This window comes from Pleurodeles waltl, unplaced genomic scaffold (assembly GCF_031143425.1).
Source record: "Pleurodeles waltl isolate 20211129_DDA unplaced genomic scaffold, aPleWal1.hap1.20221129 scaffold_239, whole genome shotgun sequence".
Classification (NCBI taxonomy): domain Eukaryota; kingdom Metazoa; phylum Chordata; class Amphibia; order Caudata; family Salamandridae; genus Pleurodeles; species Pleurodeles waltl.
Genome location: NW_027149945.1, coordinates 54,383 through 71,977, shown reverse-complemented (window position 1 = coordinate 71,977; position 17,595 = coordinate 54,383). Strand labels below are relative to the sequence as shown.

The following is a 17,595-nucleotide window of genomic DNA, read 5'->3' as shown; positions in this document are numbered from 1 at the left end:
TCCCTCCTTACACGTCACCGGTGTTCAGGCCACACAAACGGAACAGTGAATAGCACGCCAGCCCCTCGCTGGTTGTTCCGGCCTGAAGTAACCCTAACCCTGGGTCCCCCTCCGACCGCTCTGTTATGTCTCAATGGGGCCAGCGTACCGAAGGCCTCCCCGGCGCTATCGCGCTGCGTGCGTGCAGCAACAACATACACACGTTCACATCCCGCGCCCGGTAGCGGCATGTCCGCAAACTGAGAAATATAGATGTATAAAAATAAATAAAAAGTATGGACCGCAAGGTAGCCTTTGCGGCTGTGTTAACATTATTAACGTGTATCGCTGAAGGGTTGGACACGCCGCCCGGTGAAGCGAAGGTGCGAGCGCTGAATTTAAAGAAGCCGGCAAAAGTGATTCTTAGAAGGGATAAGCTCTTTGATGGAATCTGTTTGCGGCTCTGAAAAGAGCCCTTGTGTTTATAATGTATTTATAAGGTGGTTTGTAAGTGAGGCTGCGGCGCTTCACTTGCTTGCTTTGCCCCCAGCCTTGTGGCTCTCGGTTTTCTTGGGCAGCAGCACGGCCTGGATGTTTGGCAGAACGCCTCCCTGGGCGATGGTAACTCTGCCCAGCAGCTTGTTGAGCTCCTCGTCGTTGCGGATGGCGAGCTGGAGGTGCCTGGGGATGATGCGGGTCTTCTTGTTGTCCCGGGCCGCGTTGCCAGCCAGCTCGAGGATCTCGGCCGTCAGGTACTCCAGAACTGCAGCCAGATAGACAGGGGCACCGGCGCCGACCCGCTCGGCGTAGCTTCCCTTTCGGAGCAGCCTGTGCACACGGCCCACAGGGAACTGGAGTCCAGCTCTGGAAGAGCGTGTCTTGGCTTTAGCGCGGGCCTTGCCTCCTTGCTTTCCGCGTCCAGACATGGCGAGCAGCTGCTGTAGGTTCTCACGATCGGAAGACAGAGAGACTATTCCTGCGTGCTCCGGACCCCGGTGATATAAAGACTTCGGGTTGTCTCTGATTGGTTGACCGCTAGGCTCTGAGGCCCAGATTGGAGGAAGGAATAACCTATTCCACCAATCAGAATTACAGAAGTGAAAGGCACGTATTAAGATGAGGAAGGAGGGGATGCCGGTTGTGCCTACCAATGGGAACGAAGAATAGAACAAGCAGCTGCTTTACACGCCCAGCCTATAAGTACACCAGCCCGGGCGCCGTTTCCGCATTTCTCCTGATTCCACAGCGAGCGCCTGCCGATTGTCGATCATGCCTGAACCAGCCAAGTCCGCGCCGGCTCCCAAGAAGGGCTCCAAGAAAGCGCTGTCCAAGCCACCCAAGAAGGACGGGAAGAAGCGCAAGAGGACCAGGAAGGAGAGCTACGCTATCTACATTTACAAAGTGATGAAGCAGGTGCACCCTGACACCGGCATCTCCTCCAAGGCCATGGGCATCATGAACTCCTTCGTCAACGACATCTTTGAGCGCATCGCTGGGGAGGCTTCCCGTCTGGCTCACTACAACCAGCGGCGCACCATCACCTCCCGGGAGATCCAGACCGCCGTGCGCCTGCTGCTGCCCGGAGAGCTGGCCAAGCACGCCGTGTCTGAAGGCACCAAGGCTGTCACCAAGTACACAAGCGCCAAGTAAGGCGTCGAGGGACATCTCTAATTAACACAACGGCTCTTCTAAGGGCCAACACTTTTTCCTCTAAGAGCTGCTGTGCGGATATTATCGATGAAGAGGTACCCTTAACGTGTCTTATGAATTAAGCGTAGTGTCGTGCGCATTAGGTTCCGCTCTGACGGGGCCTGCAGCAGTGCAAGGGACGGTAGAGCAGAGCGCCCTTCCTCATAAAACGTCTATGTGAACAGGCTTTGTTGGGGATAAAGTGTCACTAAGCGCTGTAATGTAACGGCGTTTGACCCACACGGAAGGTACCGCTATTGCTTTCCACGTTAGGGGAGAAGTGTGTAAAGTGTGCATGGGGCACGTTCTGTTCGTACTTTAAAACCAAGGGAGACGAGAGTGGCTACAAGTCACCCCCGAGCAGGCGCTCCCTCTACTGAAGCCGGACAAGATTACAGGGGGTTTAAAAGTAGCACAGACACCACACAGTCCTGGCTTGCGAGGTGCCGGTCACTGCACAACCCGTTTGCCTAACAAAGCACTTTATTATATGAAAAGGAGGTGCTCTGCTTTCCGGGTGCCGGTATGAGTTACTGAGTACTGGTGCCTACCGACACCTTCCTTTCGCCCACGCCTCCCCCCCCACGTGTACAACACACTGATATGAACAGCTCCTACGTGACATGGTGATGGCTCTTAGAAGAGCCCTTGTGGTGTATGGTGTTTCTTAGGGTTGATCCTTAGGCCCTCTCGCCGCGGATACGACGGGCCAGCTGAATGTCCTTGGGCATGATGGTGACCCTCTTGGCGTGGATGGCGCACAAGTTGGTGTCCTCAAAGAGCCCGACCAGGTAGGCCTCGCTGGCCTCCTGCAGGGCCATGACGGCCGAGCTCTGGAAGCGCAGGTCGGTCTTGAAGTCCTGCGCAATCTCCCGCACCAGGCGCTGGAAGGGCAGCTTGCGGATGAGCAGCTCGGTGGACTTCTGGTAGCGGCGGATCTCGCGGAGAGCCACGGTCCCGGGCCTGTAGCGGTGAGGCTTCTTGACTCCTCCGGTGGCAGGCGCGCTCTTGCGGGCAGCCTTGGTGGCCAGCTGCTTGCGAGGCGCTTTCCCTCCGGTGGACTTGCGGGCGGTCTGCTTGGTGCGGGCCATGGCGAAGACGGAACTTTCTCTGCGCGACGTGCGAGATAGAATGGGGTCTCCGCCGCACAGAGGCCTATTTATACACTGGGAGACGGAGGGCTGCTCTGATTGGTTGAAGCCTCGGGCCATTGTTTGAAAATAGCCCGCGGTGTGCAAGGATTGGTTACTCACTGAAGAGGCGGCTTGTGGCTGACTATAGCCAATGAAATGTGGTCAAAATGGAAAGCAGCCCACCGATTGGTTGATGTACCGCCGAGCCGAAAAGCCCGCGTTTTGGGCAGCTCTTCTCCCCCTTGTCCACCCGGCTAGCTGTCGTCACACCAGTCACCCCCTCCCCGTCTCGGTCACCTGTGGGGGGACAAGCCCACGATGTTATAGCCCCTGTGGTTACCCTGGAACACGTAGTTACCTCCTACTGATTTAACGCGCACACTCGTCTGCTTCAAGCAGACACTATTTCCAGTCCCCCACGGACAGTGTATGTGGCGAAACACACACGTAAAGACACGAATGTCTTATCAACCGAGGTCTAATACCTCCTACAAATATAGTTAGTCTTAAAACTATAAAGGAGTAATAATAACCTTCGTTCGACCATATGCCCAAGATCACACACGGCGCTCGAGCGCGGAAAGGCGCGCTGGGATTTCACTGTGCCGTTTATAGTTGGGGAGCGGGGCACGGGCTGTGCAGAGCTGGGGGGTGAACAGGCTCTCTTCTAGACTGGGTAGATGGCTCTTAAAAGAGCCCTTGTGTTTGCAGTGTCTGGCAGGAAGCCCTTACTTCTTCTTGGGCGCTGCCTTTTTGGGCTTGGCTGCTTTGGGTTTGGCCGCCTTGGGTTTCACTACCATGGCTGGACTTTTCTTGGCTACTTTGGGCTTGACCGCCTTTGCTTTCGCTGGACTCTTGGCAGCCTTCTTGGCTGGGGCAGCTTTGGGCTTCTTGGGGCTCTTTGCTGCCGCCGGCTTCTTGACCTTCTTCGGGCTCTTCTTCACCCCCGCGGGGGCCTTTTTGGGCTTCTTGGCGGCAGGGGCAGCTTTCTTGGCTGCTGGTTTCTTGGTCTTGGCCGCAGCCTTCTTGGCCGCCTTCTTGCCCTCCAGCTGCTTCTTGTTCACCTTGAAGGAGCCGGAGGCGCCGGTGCCCTTCAGCTGGGCCAGGGCGCCCTTGCTGACCAGGCTCTTGAGGGCGGCCTTAACGCGGCTCTTGTTCTTGTCCACATCGTAGCCGTCGGCGCTCAGAACCTTCTTCAGGGCCGCCAGGGAGACTCCCTTCCTCTCGGCAGAGGCGGTGACCGCCTTCAGGATGAGCTCGGAGACGCTGGGTCCCGAAGGCTTCTTGGCCTTAGAAGTCCCCGCTGCCTTCTTCGGCTTCTTCTTGGGGGCTACTTCAGCGGGAGGGGCCGCGGCAGCTGGAGCGGTTTCAGCCATGGTACAGCGAGTCTAGGCACTAGCACAGATCAGAAATGTTCCTCCCGCCGGAGCTCCGTGCATATATAGGGAGGAGCCACCTTCTGATTGGTCCCCAGAAGAGGAGGCTGTTCGCGGCACACTCGGCTCTCTGCTCCGAGCTGGCTTTTGTGTTTCCTCTCATCAGATTATCTATGTTTTAAAACAGTAAAAGTTTAAACTGGGCTTTCATTTATACATTAAAAGAAGCCCAACTTCATCCCTTTCCTATGCGTGCACTCCTTTCGTTTCAACGCGTTGCCACCGGCTTTCAGTCAGCTGGTAGACTCGACACTCTTCCGATGGCTGATGCGTTTGTGTCAGAAAACTTTGTCCCCAAGCCCATTTTCACATACACAGTCTTAAGGTTTGTAGTCAGAAAAGATAGCATATCAATCGGAGCGTGCTTCTGTACCGAATGACTCGTGGGGCACCATAATGGGCTTCTTGGCACCCGTGAAGCAACGTTTTATAAAGTGCAGAAATAACACAAGCCTTCGTGTGCCCAGCGAGAGGGCACAACAATGTGAGTGAACACTGGCGTCTGGGCCTGAAGTTCTCATCATGTCTGCGTTTTCATAAACTTTATGGTGCACAACATGGGATCTGGGTTGGATTTTAATCAATCAGTTGTTCACAATCTTGGTTCAAGACTCACATCTTTAACGAATTGAATTGGTTCCGATAGGCTCAAACACTGGCAAAGTACATTCCCTGCCAAGTGCTTAGCTACAGGAGACAGACGCAGCCTAAAGATCATATCTACACGGTGGCACAATGAAGGAAGCCTCATCATGCCACCAACGTCACTATAACAGGACCCAGGAGGATAGAAACGGGCCAAACTCACTGAATGCACACATCTGATACTGTGAAGGTGTTTGCCCACCTTATTGAACCATGTAAAGTATTCTTTTGTTCACCTGCATACAAGGGGGGGGGCAAACCTGGAATCTTACCCGACTTGGAGCTCCGTAGCCCTGGGTAGAAGGAGTGACTTGGCCCCCTTGGAGCTGAAACACTCATAATGTGTAAAACAGCTGCCTGGAGGTAACAAATGGGCCCAGGGACATTGCAGGCCCAGTACTGACACTGTGAGGGTGCTTGTGTACCGCTTTGAACCACGTAAAGTGTTCTTTTTTTTCCACTTCCATCCAGGGGGGAAACCTGGAATCTTCCCCTACTTGGAGCCCCGTAGCCCTGGGTAGAAGGAGTGACTTTGCCCCCTTGGAGCTGAAACACTCATAATGTGTAAAACAGCTGCCTGGAGGTTACAAATGGGCCCAGGGACATTGTAGGCCCAGTACTGACACTGTGAAGGTGCTTTTGTACCTTTTTGAATCACGTAAAGTGTTCTTTTGTTCACATCCATCCAGGGGGAAAACCTGGAATCTTACCCGAATTGGAGCTCCTTAGCCCTGGGTAGAAGGAGTGACTTTGCCCCCTTGGAGCTGAAACACTCATAATGTGTAAAACAGCTGCCTGGAGGTTACAAATGGGCCCAGGGACATTGCAGGCCCAGTACTGACACTGTGAGAGTGCTTGTGTACCGTTTTGAACCACGTAAAGTGTTCTTTTTTTTTTTCACTTCCATCCAGGGGGAAAACCTGGAATCTTACCCTACTTGGAGCTCCGTAGCCCTGGGTAGAAGGAGTGACTTTGCCCCCTTGGAGCTGAAACACTCATAATGTGTAAAACAGCTGCCTGGAGGTCACAAATGGGCCCAGGGACATTGCAGGCCCAGTACTGACACTGTGAGGGTGCTTGTGTACCTCTTTGAATCACATAAAGTGTTCTTTTGTTCACATCCATCCAGGGGGAAAACCTGGAATCTTACCCGACTTGGAGCTCCGTAGCCCTGGGTAGAAGGAGTGACTTTGCCCCCTTGGAGCTGAAACACTCATAATGTGTAAAACAGCTGTCTGGAGGTTATAAATGGGCCAGAGACACCGTAGGCCTGGTTCTGGCACTGTGAAGGTGCTTGTGTACCTTTTTGGACCACGTAAAGTGTTCTTTTGTTCACATCCATCCAGGGGGAAAACCTGGAATCTTACCCGACTTGGAGCTCCGTAGCCCTGGTTAGAAGGAGTGACTTTGCGCCCTTGGAGCTGAAACACTCATAATGTGTAAAACAGCTGCCTGAAGTTACAAATGGGCCCAGGGACATTGCAGGCCCAGTACTGACACTGTGAGGGTGCTTGTGTACCTCTTTGAATCACATAAAGTGTTCTTTTGTTCACATCCATCCAGGGGGAAAACCTGGAATCTTACCCGAATTGGAGCTCCGTAGCCCTGGGTATAAGGAGTGAATTTGCCCCCTTGGAGCTGAAACACTCATAATGTGTAAAACAGCTGTCTGGAGGTTATAAATGGGCCAGAGACACCGTAGGCCTGGTTCTGGCACTGTGAAGGTACTTGTGTACCTTTTTGGACCACGTAAAGTGTTCTTTTGTTCACATCCTTCCAGGGGGAAAACCTGGAATCTTACCCGACTTGGAGCTCCGTAGGCCTGGGTAGAAGGAGTGACATTGCCCCCTTGGAGCTGAAACACTCATAATGTGTAAAACAGCTGCCTGAAGTTACAAATGGGCCCAGGGACATTGAAGGACCAGTACTGACACTGTGAGGGTGCCTGTGTACCTCTTTGAATCACATAAAGTGTTCTTTTGTTCACATCCATCCAGGGGGAAAACCTGGAATCTTACCCGACTTGGAGCTCCGTAGCCCTGGGTAGAAGGAGTGACTTTGCCCCCTTGGAGCTGAAACACTCATAATGTGTAAAACAGCTGCCTGGAGGTTACAAATGGGCCCAGGGACATTGCAGTCCCAGTACTGACACTGTGAGGGTGCATGTGTACCTCTTTGAATCACGTAAAGTGTTCTTTTTTTACCACTTCCATCCAGGGGGAAAACCTGGAATCTCACCCTACTTGGAGCTCCGTAGCCCTGGGTAGAAGGAGTGACTTTGCCACCTTGGAACTGAAACACTCATAATGTCGAAAACATGACTAAAACAGCTGCCTGGAGGTTTTAAATGGGCCAGGGACATTGTAGGCCCAGTTCTGACACTGTGAGGGTGCTTGTGTACCTCTTTGAATCACATAAAGTGTTCTTTTGTTCACATCCATCCAGGGGGAAAACCTGGAATCTTACCCGAATTGGAGCTCCGTAGCCCTGGGTAGAAGGAGTGACTTTGCCCCCTTGGAGCTGAAACACTCATAATGTGTAAAACAGCTTCCTGGAGGTTACAAATGGGCCAGGGACATTGTAGGCCCGTTTCTGACACTGTGAAGGTGTTTTTGAACCTCTTTGAATCACTTAAAGTGTTCTTTTTTTTCCACTTCCATCCAGGGGGGAAACCTGGAATCTTACTCTACTTGGAGCACCGTAGCCCTGGGTAGAAGGAGTGACTTTGCCCCCTTGGAGCTGAAAAACTCATAATGTGTAAAACAGCTGCCTGGAGGTTACAAATGGGCCCAGGGACATTGCAGGCCCAGTACTGACACTGTGAGGGTGCTTGTGTACCTCTTTGAATCACATAAAGTGTTCTTTTGTTCACATCCATCCAGGGGGAAAACCTGGAATCTTACCCGAATTGGAGCTCCGTAGCCCTGGGTAGAAGGAGTGACTTTGCCCCCTTGGAGCTGAAACACTCATAATGTGTAAAACAGCTGTCTGGAGGTTATAAATGGGCCAGAGACACAATAGGCCTGGTTCTGCCACTGTGAAGGTGCTTGTGTACCTTTTTGGACCACGTAAAGTGTTCTTTTGTTCACATCCATCCAGGGGGAAAACCTGGAATCTTACCCGACTTGGAGCTCCGTAGCCCTGGGTAGAAGGAGTGACTTTGCCCCCTTGGAGCTGAAACACTCATAATGTGTAAAACAGCTGCCTAAAGTTACAAATGGGCCCAGGGACATTGCAGGCCCAGTACTGACACTGTGAGGGTGCTTGTGTACCTCTTTGAATCACATAAAGTGTTCTTTTGTTCACATCCATCCAGGGGGAAAACCTGGAATCTTACCCGAATTGGAGCTCCGTAGCCCTGGGTAGAAGGAGTGACTTTGCCCCCTTGGAGCTGAAACACTCATAATGTGTAAAACAGCTGTCTGGAGGTTATAAATGGGCCAGAGACACAATAGGCCTGGTTCTGGCACTGTGAAGGTGCTTGTGTACCTTTTGGACCACGTAAAGTGTTCTTTTGTTCACATCCATCCAGGGGGAAAACCTGGAATCTTACCCGACTTGGAGCTCCGTAGCCCTGGGTAGAAGGAGTGACTTTGCCCCCTTGGAGCTGAAACACTCATAATGTGTAAAACAGCTGCCTGAAGTTACAAATGGGCCCAGGGACATTGTAGGCCCAGTACTGACACTATGAAGGTGCTTTTGTACCTTTTTGAATCACGTAAAGTGTTCTTTTGTTCACATCCTTCCAGGGGGAAAACCTGGAATCTTACACGAATTGGAGCTCCGTATCCCTGGGTAGAAGGAGTGACTTTGCCCCCTTGGAGCTGAAACACTCATAATGTGGAATACATGACTAAAACAAGTGCCTGGAGGTTATAAATGGGCCAGGGACACTGTAGGCCCGGTTCTGACACTGTGAAGGTGTTTGTGTACCTTTTTGGACCACGTAAAGTGTTCTTTTGTTCACATCCATCCAGGGGTAAAACCTGGAATCTTACCCTACTTGGAGCTCCGTAGCCCTGGGTAGAAGGAGTGACTTTGCCCCCTTGGAGCTGAAACACTCATAATGTGTAAAACAGCTGCCTGGAGGTTACAAATGGGCCCAGGGACATTGCAGGCCCAGTACTGACACTGTGAGGGTGCATGTGTACCTCCTTGAATCACGTAAAGTGTTCTTTTGTTCAAATCCATCCAGGGGGAAAACCTGGAATCTTACCCGAATTGGAGCTCCGTAGCCCTGGGTAGAAGGAGTGACTTTGCCCCCTTGGAGCTGAAACACTCATAATGTGTAAAACAGCTGCCTGGAGGATACAAATGGGCCCAGGGACATTGCAGGCCCAGTACTGACACTGTGAGGGTGCTTGTGTACCTCTTTGAATCACATAAAGTGTTCTTTTGTTCACATCCATCCAGGGGGAAAACCTGGAATCTTACCCGAATTGGAGCTCCGTATCCCTGGGTAGAAGGAGTGACTTTGCCCCCTTGGAGCTGAAACACTCATAATGTGTAAAACAGCTGCCTGGAGGTTACAAATGGGCCAGGGACACTGTAGGCCCGTTTCTGACACTGTGAAGGTGCTTTTGTACCTCTTTGAATCACTTAAAGTGTTCTTTTTTTTCCACTTCCATCCAGGGGGGAAACCTGGAATCTTACCCTACTTGGAGCACCGTAGCCCTGGGTAGAAGGAGTGACTTTGCCCCCTTGGAGCTGAAACACTCATAATGTGTAAAACAGCAGCCTGGAGGTTACAAATGGGCCCAGGGACATTGTAGGCCCAGTACTGACACTGTGAAGGTGCTTTTGTACCTTTTTGAATCACGTAAAGTGTTCTTTTGTTCACATCCATCCAGGGGGAAAACCTGGAATCTTACCCGAATTGGAGCTCCGTAGCCCTGGGTATAAGGAGTGACTTTGCCCCCTTGGAGCTGAAACACTCATAATGTGTAAAACAGCTGTCTGGAGGTTATAAATGGGCCAGAGACACCGTAGGCCTGGTTCTGGCACTGTGAATGTACTTGTGTACCTTTTTGGACCACGTAAAGTGTTCCTTTGTTCACATCCTTCCAGGGGGAAAACCTGGAATCTTACCCGAATTGGAGCTCCGTAGCCCTGGGTAGAAGGAGTGACTTTGCCCCCTTGGAGCTGAAACACTCATAATGTGTAAAACAGCTGCCTGGAGGTTACAAATGGGCCCAGGGACATTGCAGGCCCAGTACTGACACTGTGAGGGTGCTTGTGTACCTCTTTGAATCACATAAAGTGTTCTTTTGTTCACATCCATCCAGGGGGAAAACCTGGAATCTTACCCGAATTGGAGCTCCGTATCCCTGGGTAGAAGGAGTGACTTTGCCCCCTTGGAGCTGAAACACTCATAATGTGTAAAACAGCTGCCTGGAGGTTACAAATGGGCCAGGGACACTGTAGGCCTGTTTCTGACACTGTGAAGGTGCTTTTGTACCTCTTTGAATCACTTAAAGTGTTCTTTTTTTTCCACTTCCATCCAGGGGGGAAACCTGGAATCTTACCCTACTTGGAGCACCGTAGCCCTGGGTAGAAGGAGTGACTTTGCCCCCTTGGAGCTGAAAAACTCATAATGTGTAAAACAGCTGCCTGGAGGTTACAAATGGGCCCAGGGACATTGCAGGCCCAGTACTGACACTGTGAGGGTGCTTGTGTACCTCTTTGAATCACATAAAGTGTTCTTTTGTTCACATCCATCCAGGGGGAAAACCTGGAATCTTACCCGAATTGGAGCTCCGTAGCCCTGGGTAGAAGGAGTGACTTTGCCCCCTTGGAGCTGAAACACTCATAATGTGTAAAACAGCTGTCTGGAGGTTATAAATGGGCCAGAGACACCATAGGCCTGGTTCTGGCACTGTGAAGGTGCTTGTGTACCTTTTTGGACCACGTAAAGTGTTCTTTTGTTCACATCCATCCAGGGGGAAAACCTGGAATCTTACCCGACTTGGAGCTCCGTAGCCCTGGGTAGAAGGAGTGACTTTGCCCCCTTGGAGCTGAAACACTCATAATGTGTAAAACAGCTGCCTAAAGTTACAAATGGGCCCAGGGACATTGCAGGCCCAGTACTGACACTGTGAGGGTGCTTGTGTACCTCTTTGAATCACATAAAGTGTTCTTTTGTTCACATCCATCCAGGGGGAAAACCTGGAATCTTACCCGAATTGGAGCTCCGTAGCCCTGGGTAGAAGGAGTGACTTTGCCCCCTTGGAGCTGAAACACTCATAATGTGTAAAACAGCTGTCTGGAGGTTATAAATGGGCCAGAGACACCGTAGGCCTGGTTCTGGCACTGTGAAGGTACTTGTGTACCTTTTTGGACCACGTAAAGTGTTCTTTTGTTCACATCCTTCCAGGGGGAAATCCTGGAATCTTACCCGACTTGGAGCTCCGTAGGCCTGGGTAGAAGGAGTGACTTTGCCCCCTTGGAGCTGAAACACTCATAATGTGTAAAACAGCTGCCTGAAGTTACAAATGGGCCCAGGGACATTGTAGGACCAGTACTGACACTGTGAGGGTGCCTGTGTACCTCTTTGAATCACGTAAAGTGTTCTTTTGTTCACATCCATCCTGGGGGAAAACCTGGAATCTTACCCGACTTGGAGCTCCGTAGCCCTGGGTAGAAGGAGTGACTTTGCCCCCTTGGAGCTGAAACACTCATAATGTGTAAAACAGCTGTCTGGAGGTTATAAATGGGCCAGAGACACCGTAGGCCTGGTTCTGGCACTGTGAAGGTACTTGTGTACCTTTTTGGACCACGTAAAGTGTTCTTTTGTTCACATCCTTCCAGGGGGAAAACCTGGAATCTTACCCGACTTGGAGCTCCGTAGGCCTGGGTAGAAGGAGTGACTTTGCCCCCTTGGAGCTGAAACACTCATAATGTGTAAAACAGCTGCCTGAAGTTACAAATGGGCCCAGGGACATTGTAGGACCAGTACTGACACTGTGAGGGTGCCTGTGTACCTCTTTGAATCACGTAAAGTGTTCTTTTGTTCACATCCATCCAGGGGGAAAACCTGGAATCTTACCCGAATTGGAGCTCCGTAGCCCTGGGTATAAGGAGTGACTTTGCCCCCTTGGAGCTGAAACACTCATAATGTGTAAAACAGCTGTCTGGAGGTTATAAATGGGCCAGAGACACCGTAGGCCTGGTTCTGGCACTGTGAAGGTACTTGTGTACCTTTTTGGACCACGTAAAGTGTTCTTTTGTTCACATCCTTCCAGGGGGAAAACCTGGAATCTTACCCGACTTGGAGCTCCGTAGGCCTGGGTAGAAGGAGTGACTTTGCCCCCTTGGAGCTGAAACACTCATAATGTGTAAAACAGCTGCCTAAAGTTACAAATGGGCCCAGGGACATTGCAGGCCCAGTACTGACACTGTGAGGGTGCTTGTGTACCTATTTGAATCACATAAAGTGTTCTTTTGTTCACATCCATCCAGGGGGAAAACCTGGAATCTTACCCGAATTGGAGCTCCTTAGCCCTGGGTAGAAGGAGTGACTTTGCCCCCTTGGAGCTGAAACACTCATAATGTGTAAAACAGCTGTCTGGAGGTTATAAATGGGCCAGAGACACCGTAGGCCTGGTTCTGGCACTGTGAAGGTACTTGTGTACCTTTTTGGACCACGTAAAGTGTTCTTTTGTTCACATCCTTCCAGGGGGAAAACCTGGAATCTTACCCGACTTGGAGCTCCGTAGGCCTGGGTAGAAGGAGTGACTTTGCCCCCTTGGAGCTGAAACACTCATAATGTGTAAAACAGCTGTCTGAAGTTACAAATGGGCCCAGGGACATTGTAGGACCAGTACTGACACTGTGAGGGTGCCTGTGTACCTCTTTGAATCACGTAAAGTGTTCTTTTGTTCACATCCATCCAGGGGGAAAACCTGGAATCTTACCCGAATTGGAGCTCCGTAGCCCTGGGTATAAGGAGTGACTTTACCCCCTTGGAGCTGAAACACTCATAATGTGTAAAACAGCTGTCTGGAGGTTATAAATGGGCCAGAGACACTGTAGGCCTGGTTCTGGCACTGTGAAGGTACTTGTGTACCTTTTTGGACCACGTAAAGTGTTCTTTTGTTCACATCCTTCCAGGGGGAAAACCTGGAATCTTACCCGACTTGGAGCTCCGTAGGCCTGGGTAGAAGGAGTGACTTTGCCCCCTTGGAGCTGAAACACTCATAATGTGTAAAACAGCTGCCTGAAGTTACAAATGGGCCCAGGGACATTGTAGGACCAGTACTGACACTGTGAGGGTGCTTGTGTACCTCTTTGAATCACATAAAGTGTTCTTTTGTTCACATCCATCCAGGGGGAAAACCTGGAATCTTACCCGAATTGGAGCTCCGTATCCCTGGGTAGAAGGAGTGACTTTGCCCCCTTGGAGCTGAAACACTCATAATGAGTAAAACAGCTGCCTGGAGGTTACAAATGGGCCCAGGGACATTGTAGGCCCAGTACTGACACTATGAAAGTGCTTTTGTACCTTTTTGAATCACGTAAAGTGTTCTTTTGTTCACATCCTTCCAGGGGGAAAACCTGGAATCTTACCCTACTTGGAGCTCCGTAGCCCTGGGTAGAAGGAGTGACTTTGCCCCCTTGGAGCTGAAACACTCATAATGTGGAATACATGACTAAAACAAGTGCCTGGAGGTTATAAATGGGCCAGGGACACTGTAGGCCCGGTTCTGACACTGTGAAGGTGCTTGTGTACCTTTTTGGACCACGTAAAGTGTTCTTTTGTTCACATCCATCCAGGGGTAAAACCTGGAATCTTACCCTACTTGGAGCTCCGTAGCCCTGGGTAGAAGGAGTGACTTTGCCCCCTTGGAGCTGAAACACTCATAATGTGTAAAACAGCTGCCTGGAGGTTACAAATGGGCCCAGGGACATTGCAGGCCCAGTACTGACACTGTGAGGGTGCATGTGTACCTCCTTGAATCACGTAAAGTGTTCTTTTGTTCAAATCCATCCAGGGGGAAAACCTGGAATCTTACCCGAATTGGAGCTCCGTAGCCCTGGGTAGAAGGAGTGACTTTGCCCCCTTGGAGCTGAAACACTCATAATGTGTAAAACAGCTGCCTGGAGGTTACAAATGGGCCCAGGGACATTGCAGGCCCAGTACTGACACTGTGAGGGTGCTTGTGTACCTCTTTGAATCACATAAAGTGTTCTTTTGTTCACATCCATCCAGGGGGAAAACCTGGAATCTTACCCGAATTGGAGCTCCGTATCCCTGGGTAGAAGGAGTGACTTTGCCCCCGTGGAGCTGAAACACTCATAATGTGTAAAACAGCTGCCTGGAGGTTACAAATGGGCCAGGGACACTGAAGGCCCGTTTCTGACACTGTGAAGGTGCTTTTGTACCTCTTTGAATCACTTAAAGTGTTCTTTTTTTTCCACTTCCATCCAGGGGGGAAACCTGGAATCTTACCCTACTTGGAGCACCGTAGCCCTGGGTAGAAGGAGTGACTTTGCCCCCTTGGAGCTGAAACACTCATAATGTGTAAAACAGCAGCCTGGAGGTTACAAATGGGCCCAGGGACATTGTAGGCCCAGTACTGACACTGTGAAGGTGCTTTTGTACCTTTTTGAATCACGTAAAGTGTTCTTTTGTTCACATCCATCCAGGGGGAAAACCTGGAATCTTACCCGAATTGGAGCTCCGTAGCCCTGGGTATAAGGAGTGACTTTGCCCCCTTGGAGCTGAAACACTCATAATGTGTAAAACAGCTGTCTGGAGGTTATAAATGGGCCAGAGACACCGTAGGCCTGGTTCTGGCACTGTGAAGGTACTTGTGTACCTTTTTGGACCACGTAAAGTGTTCTTTTGTTCACATCCTTCCAGGGGGAAAACCTGGAATCTTACCCGACTTGGAGCTCCGTAGGCCTGGGTAGAAGGAGTGACTTTGCCCCCTTGGAGCTGAAACACTCATAATGTGTAAAACAGCTGCCTGAAGTTACAAATGGGCCCAGGGACATTGTAGGACCAGTACTGACACTGTGAGGGTGCTTGTGTACCTCTTTGAATCACATAAAGTGTTCTTTTGTTCACATCCATCCAGGGGGAAGACCTGGAATCTTACCCGAATTGGAGCTCCGTATCCCTGGGTAGAAGGAGTGACTTTGCCCCCTTGGAGCTGAAACACTCAAAATGAGTAAAACAGCTGCCTGGAGGTTACAAATGGGCCCAGGGACATTGTAGGCCCAGTACTGACACTATGAAGGTGCTTTTGTACCTTTTTGAATCACGTAAAGTGTTCTTTTGTTCACATCCTTCCAGGGGGAAAACCTGGAATCTTACCCTACTTGGAGCTCCGTAGCCCTGGGTAGAAGGAGTGACTTTGCCCCCTTGGAGCTGAAACACTCATAATGTGGAATACATGACTAAAACAAGTGCCTGGAGGTTATAAATGGGCCAGGGGCACTGTAGGCCCGGTTCTGACACTGTGAAGGTGCTTGTGTACCTTTTTGGACCACGTAAAGTGTTCTTTTGTTCACATCCATCCAGGGGTAAAACCTGGAATCTTACCCTACTTGGAGCTCCGTAGCCCTGGGTAGAAGGAGTGACTTTGCCCCCTTGGAGCTGAAACACTCATAATGTGTAAAACAGCTGCCTGGAGGTTACAAATGGGCCCAGGGACATTGCAGGCCCAGTACTGACACTGTGAGGGTGCATGTGTACCTCCTTGAATCACGTAAAGTGTTCTTTTGTTCAAATCCATCCAGGGGGAAAACCTGGAATCTTACCCGAATTGGAGCTCCGTAGCCCTGGGTAGAAGGAGTGACTTTGCCCCCTTGGAGCTGAAACACTCATAATGTGGAATACATGACTAAAACAAGTGCCTGGAGGTTATAAATGGGCCAGGGACACTGTAGGCCCGGTTCTGACACTGTGAAGGTGCTTGTGTACCTTTTTGGACCACGTAAAGTGTTCTTTTGTTCACATCCATCCAGGGGGAAAACCTGGAATCTTACCCGACTTGGAGCTCCGTAGCCCTGGGTAGAAGGAGTGACTTTGCCCCCTTGGAGCTGAAACACTCATAATGTGTAAAACAGCTGCCTAAAGTTACAAATGGGCCCAGGGACATTGCAGGCCCAGTACTGACACTGTGAGGGTGCTTGTGTACCTCTTTGAATCACATAAAGTGTTCTTTTGTTCACATCCATCCAGGGGGAAAACCTGGAATCTTACCCGAATTGGAGCTCCGTAGCCCTGGGTAGAAGGAGTGACTTTGCCCCCTTGGAGCTGAAACACTCATAATGTGTAAAACAGCTGTCTGGAGGTTATAAATGGGCCAGAGACACAATAGGCCTGGTTCTGGCACTGTGAAGGTGCTTGTGTACCTTTTTGGACCACGTAAAGTGTTCTTTTGTTCACATCCATCCAGGGGGAAAACCTGGAATCTTACCCGACTTGGAGCTCCGTAGCCCTGGGTAGAAGGAGTGACTTTGCCCCCTTGGAGCTGAAACACTCATAATGTGTAAAACAGCTGCCTGAAGTTACAAATGGGCCCAGGGACATTGTAGGCCCAGTACTGACACTATGAAGGTGCTTTTGTACCTTTTTGAATCACGTAAAGTGTTCTTTTGTTCACATCCTTCCAGGGGGAAAACCTGGAATCTTACACGAATTGGAGCTCCGTATCCCTGGGTAGAAGGAGTGACTTTGCCCCCTTGGAGCTGAAACACTCATAATGTGGAATACATGACTAAAACAAGTGCCTGGAGGTTATAAATGGGCCAGGGACACTGTAGGCCCGGTTCTGACACTGTGAAGGTGTTTGTGTACCTTTTTGGACCACGTAAAGTGTTCTTTTGTTCACATCCATCCAGGGGTAAAACCTGGAATCTTACCCTACTTGGAGCTCCGTAGCCCTGGGTAGAAGGAGTGACTTTGCCCCCTTGGAGCTGAAACACTCATAATGTGTAAAACAGCTGCCTGGAGGTTACAAATGGGCCCAGGGACATTGCAGGCCCAGTACTGACACTGTGAGGGTGCATGTGTACCTCCTTGAATCACGTAAAGTGTTCTTTTGTTCAAATCCATCCAGGGGGAAAACCTGGAATCTTACCCGAATTGGAGCTCCGTAGCCCTGGGTAGAAGGAGTGACTTTGCCCCCTTGGAGCTGAAACACTCATAATGTGTAAAACAGCTGCCTGGAGGATACAAATGGGCCCAGGGACATTGCAGGCCCAGTACTGACACTGTGAGGGTGCTTGTGTACCTCTTTGAATCACATAAAGTGTTCTTTTGTTCACATCCATCCAGGGGGAAAACCTGGAATCTTACCCGAATTGGAGCTCCGTATCCCTGGGTAGAAGGAGTGACTTTGCCCCCTTGGAGCTGAAACACTCATAATGTGTAAAACAGCTGCCTGGAGGTTACAAATGGGCCAGGGACACTGTAGGCCCGTTTCTGACACTGTGAAGGTGCTTTTGTACCTCTTTGAATCACTTAAAGTGTTCTTTTTTTTCCACTTCCATCCAGGGGGGAAACCTGGAATCTTACCCTACTTGGAGCACCGTAGCCCTGGGTAGAAGGAGTGACTTTGCCCCCTTGGAGCTGAAACACTCATAATGTGTAAAACAGCAGCCTGGAGGTTACAAATGGGCCCAGGGACATTGTAGGCCCAGTACTGACACTGTGAAGGTGCTTTTGTACCTTTTTGAATCACGTAAAGTGTTCTTTTGTTCAC

General features: G+C 50.5%; 4 protein-coding genes across 4 annotated transcripts; 1 reads left to right on the top strand and 3 right to left on the bottom strand.

Moving 5' to 3' along the window:
• Positions 1–433: 433 nt before the first annotated feature.
• Positions 434–905, bottom strand: LOC138275425 (histone H2A type 2-C). The gene has a single exon (XM_069219082.1). The coding sequence runs from the start codon at positions 903–905 to the stop codon at positions 507–509; it is 399 nt and encodes a 132-aa protein (XP_069075183.1). The 3' UTR covers positions 434–506.
• Positions 906–1,248: 343 nt separating this feature from the next.
• Positions 1,249–4,213, top strand: LOC138275426 (histone H2B 1.2-like). Its single transcript, XM_069219083.1, has one exon. It carries the CDS (start codon positions 1,249–1,251, stop codon positions 1,627–1,629), a length of 381 nt encoding a protein of 126 aa, XP_069075184.1. The 3' UTR covers positions 1,630–4,213.
• On the bottom strand, positions 2,064–3,102 carry LOC138275424 (histone H3-like). The gene has a single exon (XM_069219081.1). The coding sequence runs from the start codon at positions 2,877–2,879 to the stop codon at positions 2,349–2,351; it is 531 nt and encodes a 176-aa protein (XP_069075182.1). The 5' UTR covers positions 2,880–3,102; the 3' UTR covers positions 2,064–2,348.
• LOC138275423 (histone H1-like) lies at positions 3,242–4,177 on the bottom strand. Its single transcript, XM_069219080.1, has one exon. The coding sequence runs from the start codon at positions 4,175–4,177 to the stop codon at positions 3,530–3,532; it is 648 nt and encodes a 215-aa protein (XP_069075181.1). The 3' UTR covers positions 3,242–3,529.
• Positions 4,214–17,595: the final 13,382 nt, after the last annotated feature.

Bases quoted from the DNA above. Each gene is read 5' to 3' on its own strand.
- LOC138275426 (XM_069219083.1), top strand. From the start codon at position 1,249: ATGCCTGAACCAGCCAAGTCCGCGCCGGCTCCCAAGAAGGGCTCCAAG.
- LOC138275425 (XM_069219082.1), bottom strand. From the start codon at position 905: ATGTCTGGACGCGGAAAGCAAGGAGGCAAGGCCCGCGCTAAAGCCAAG.
- LOC138275424 (XM_069219081.1), bottom strand. From the start codon at position 2,879: ATGGCCCGAGGCTTCAACCAATCAGAGCAGCCCTCCGTCTCCCAGTGT.
- LOC138275423 (XM_069219080.1), bottom strand. From the start codon at position 4,177: ATGGCTGAAACCGCTCCAGCTGCCGCGGCCCCTCCCGCTGAAGTAGCC.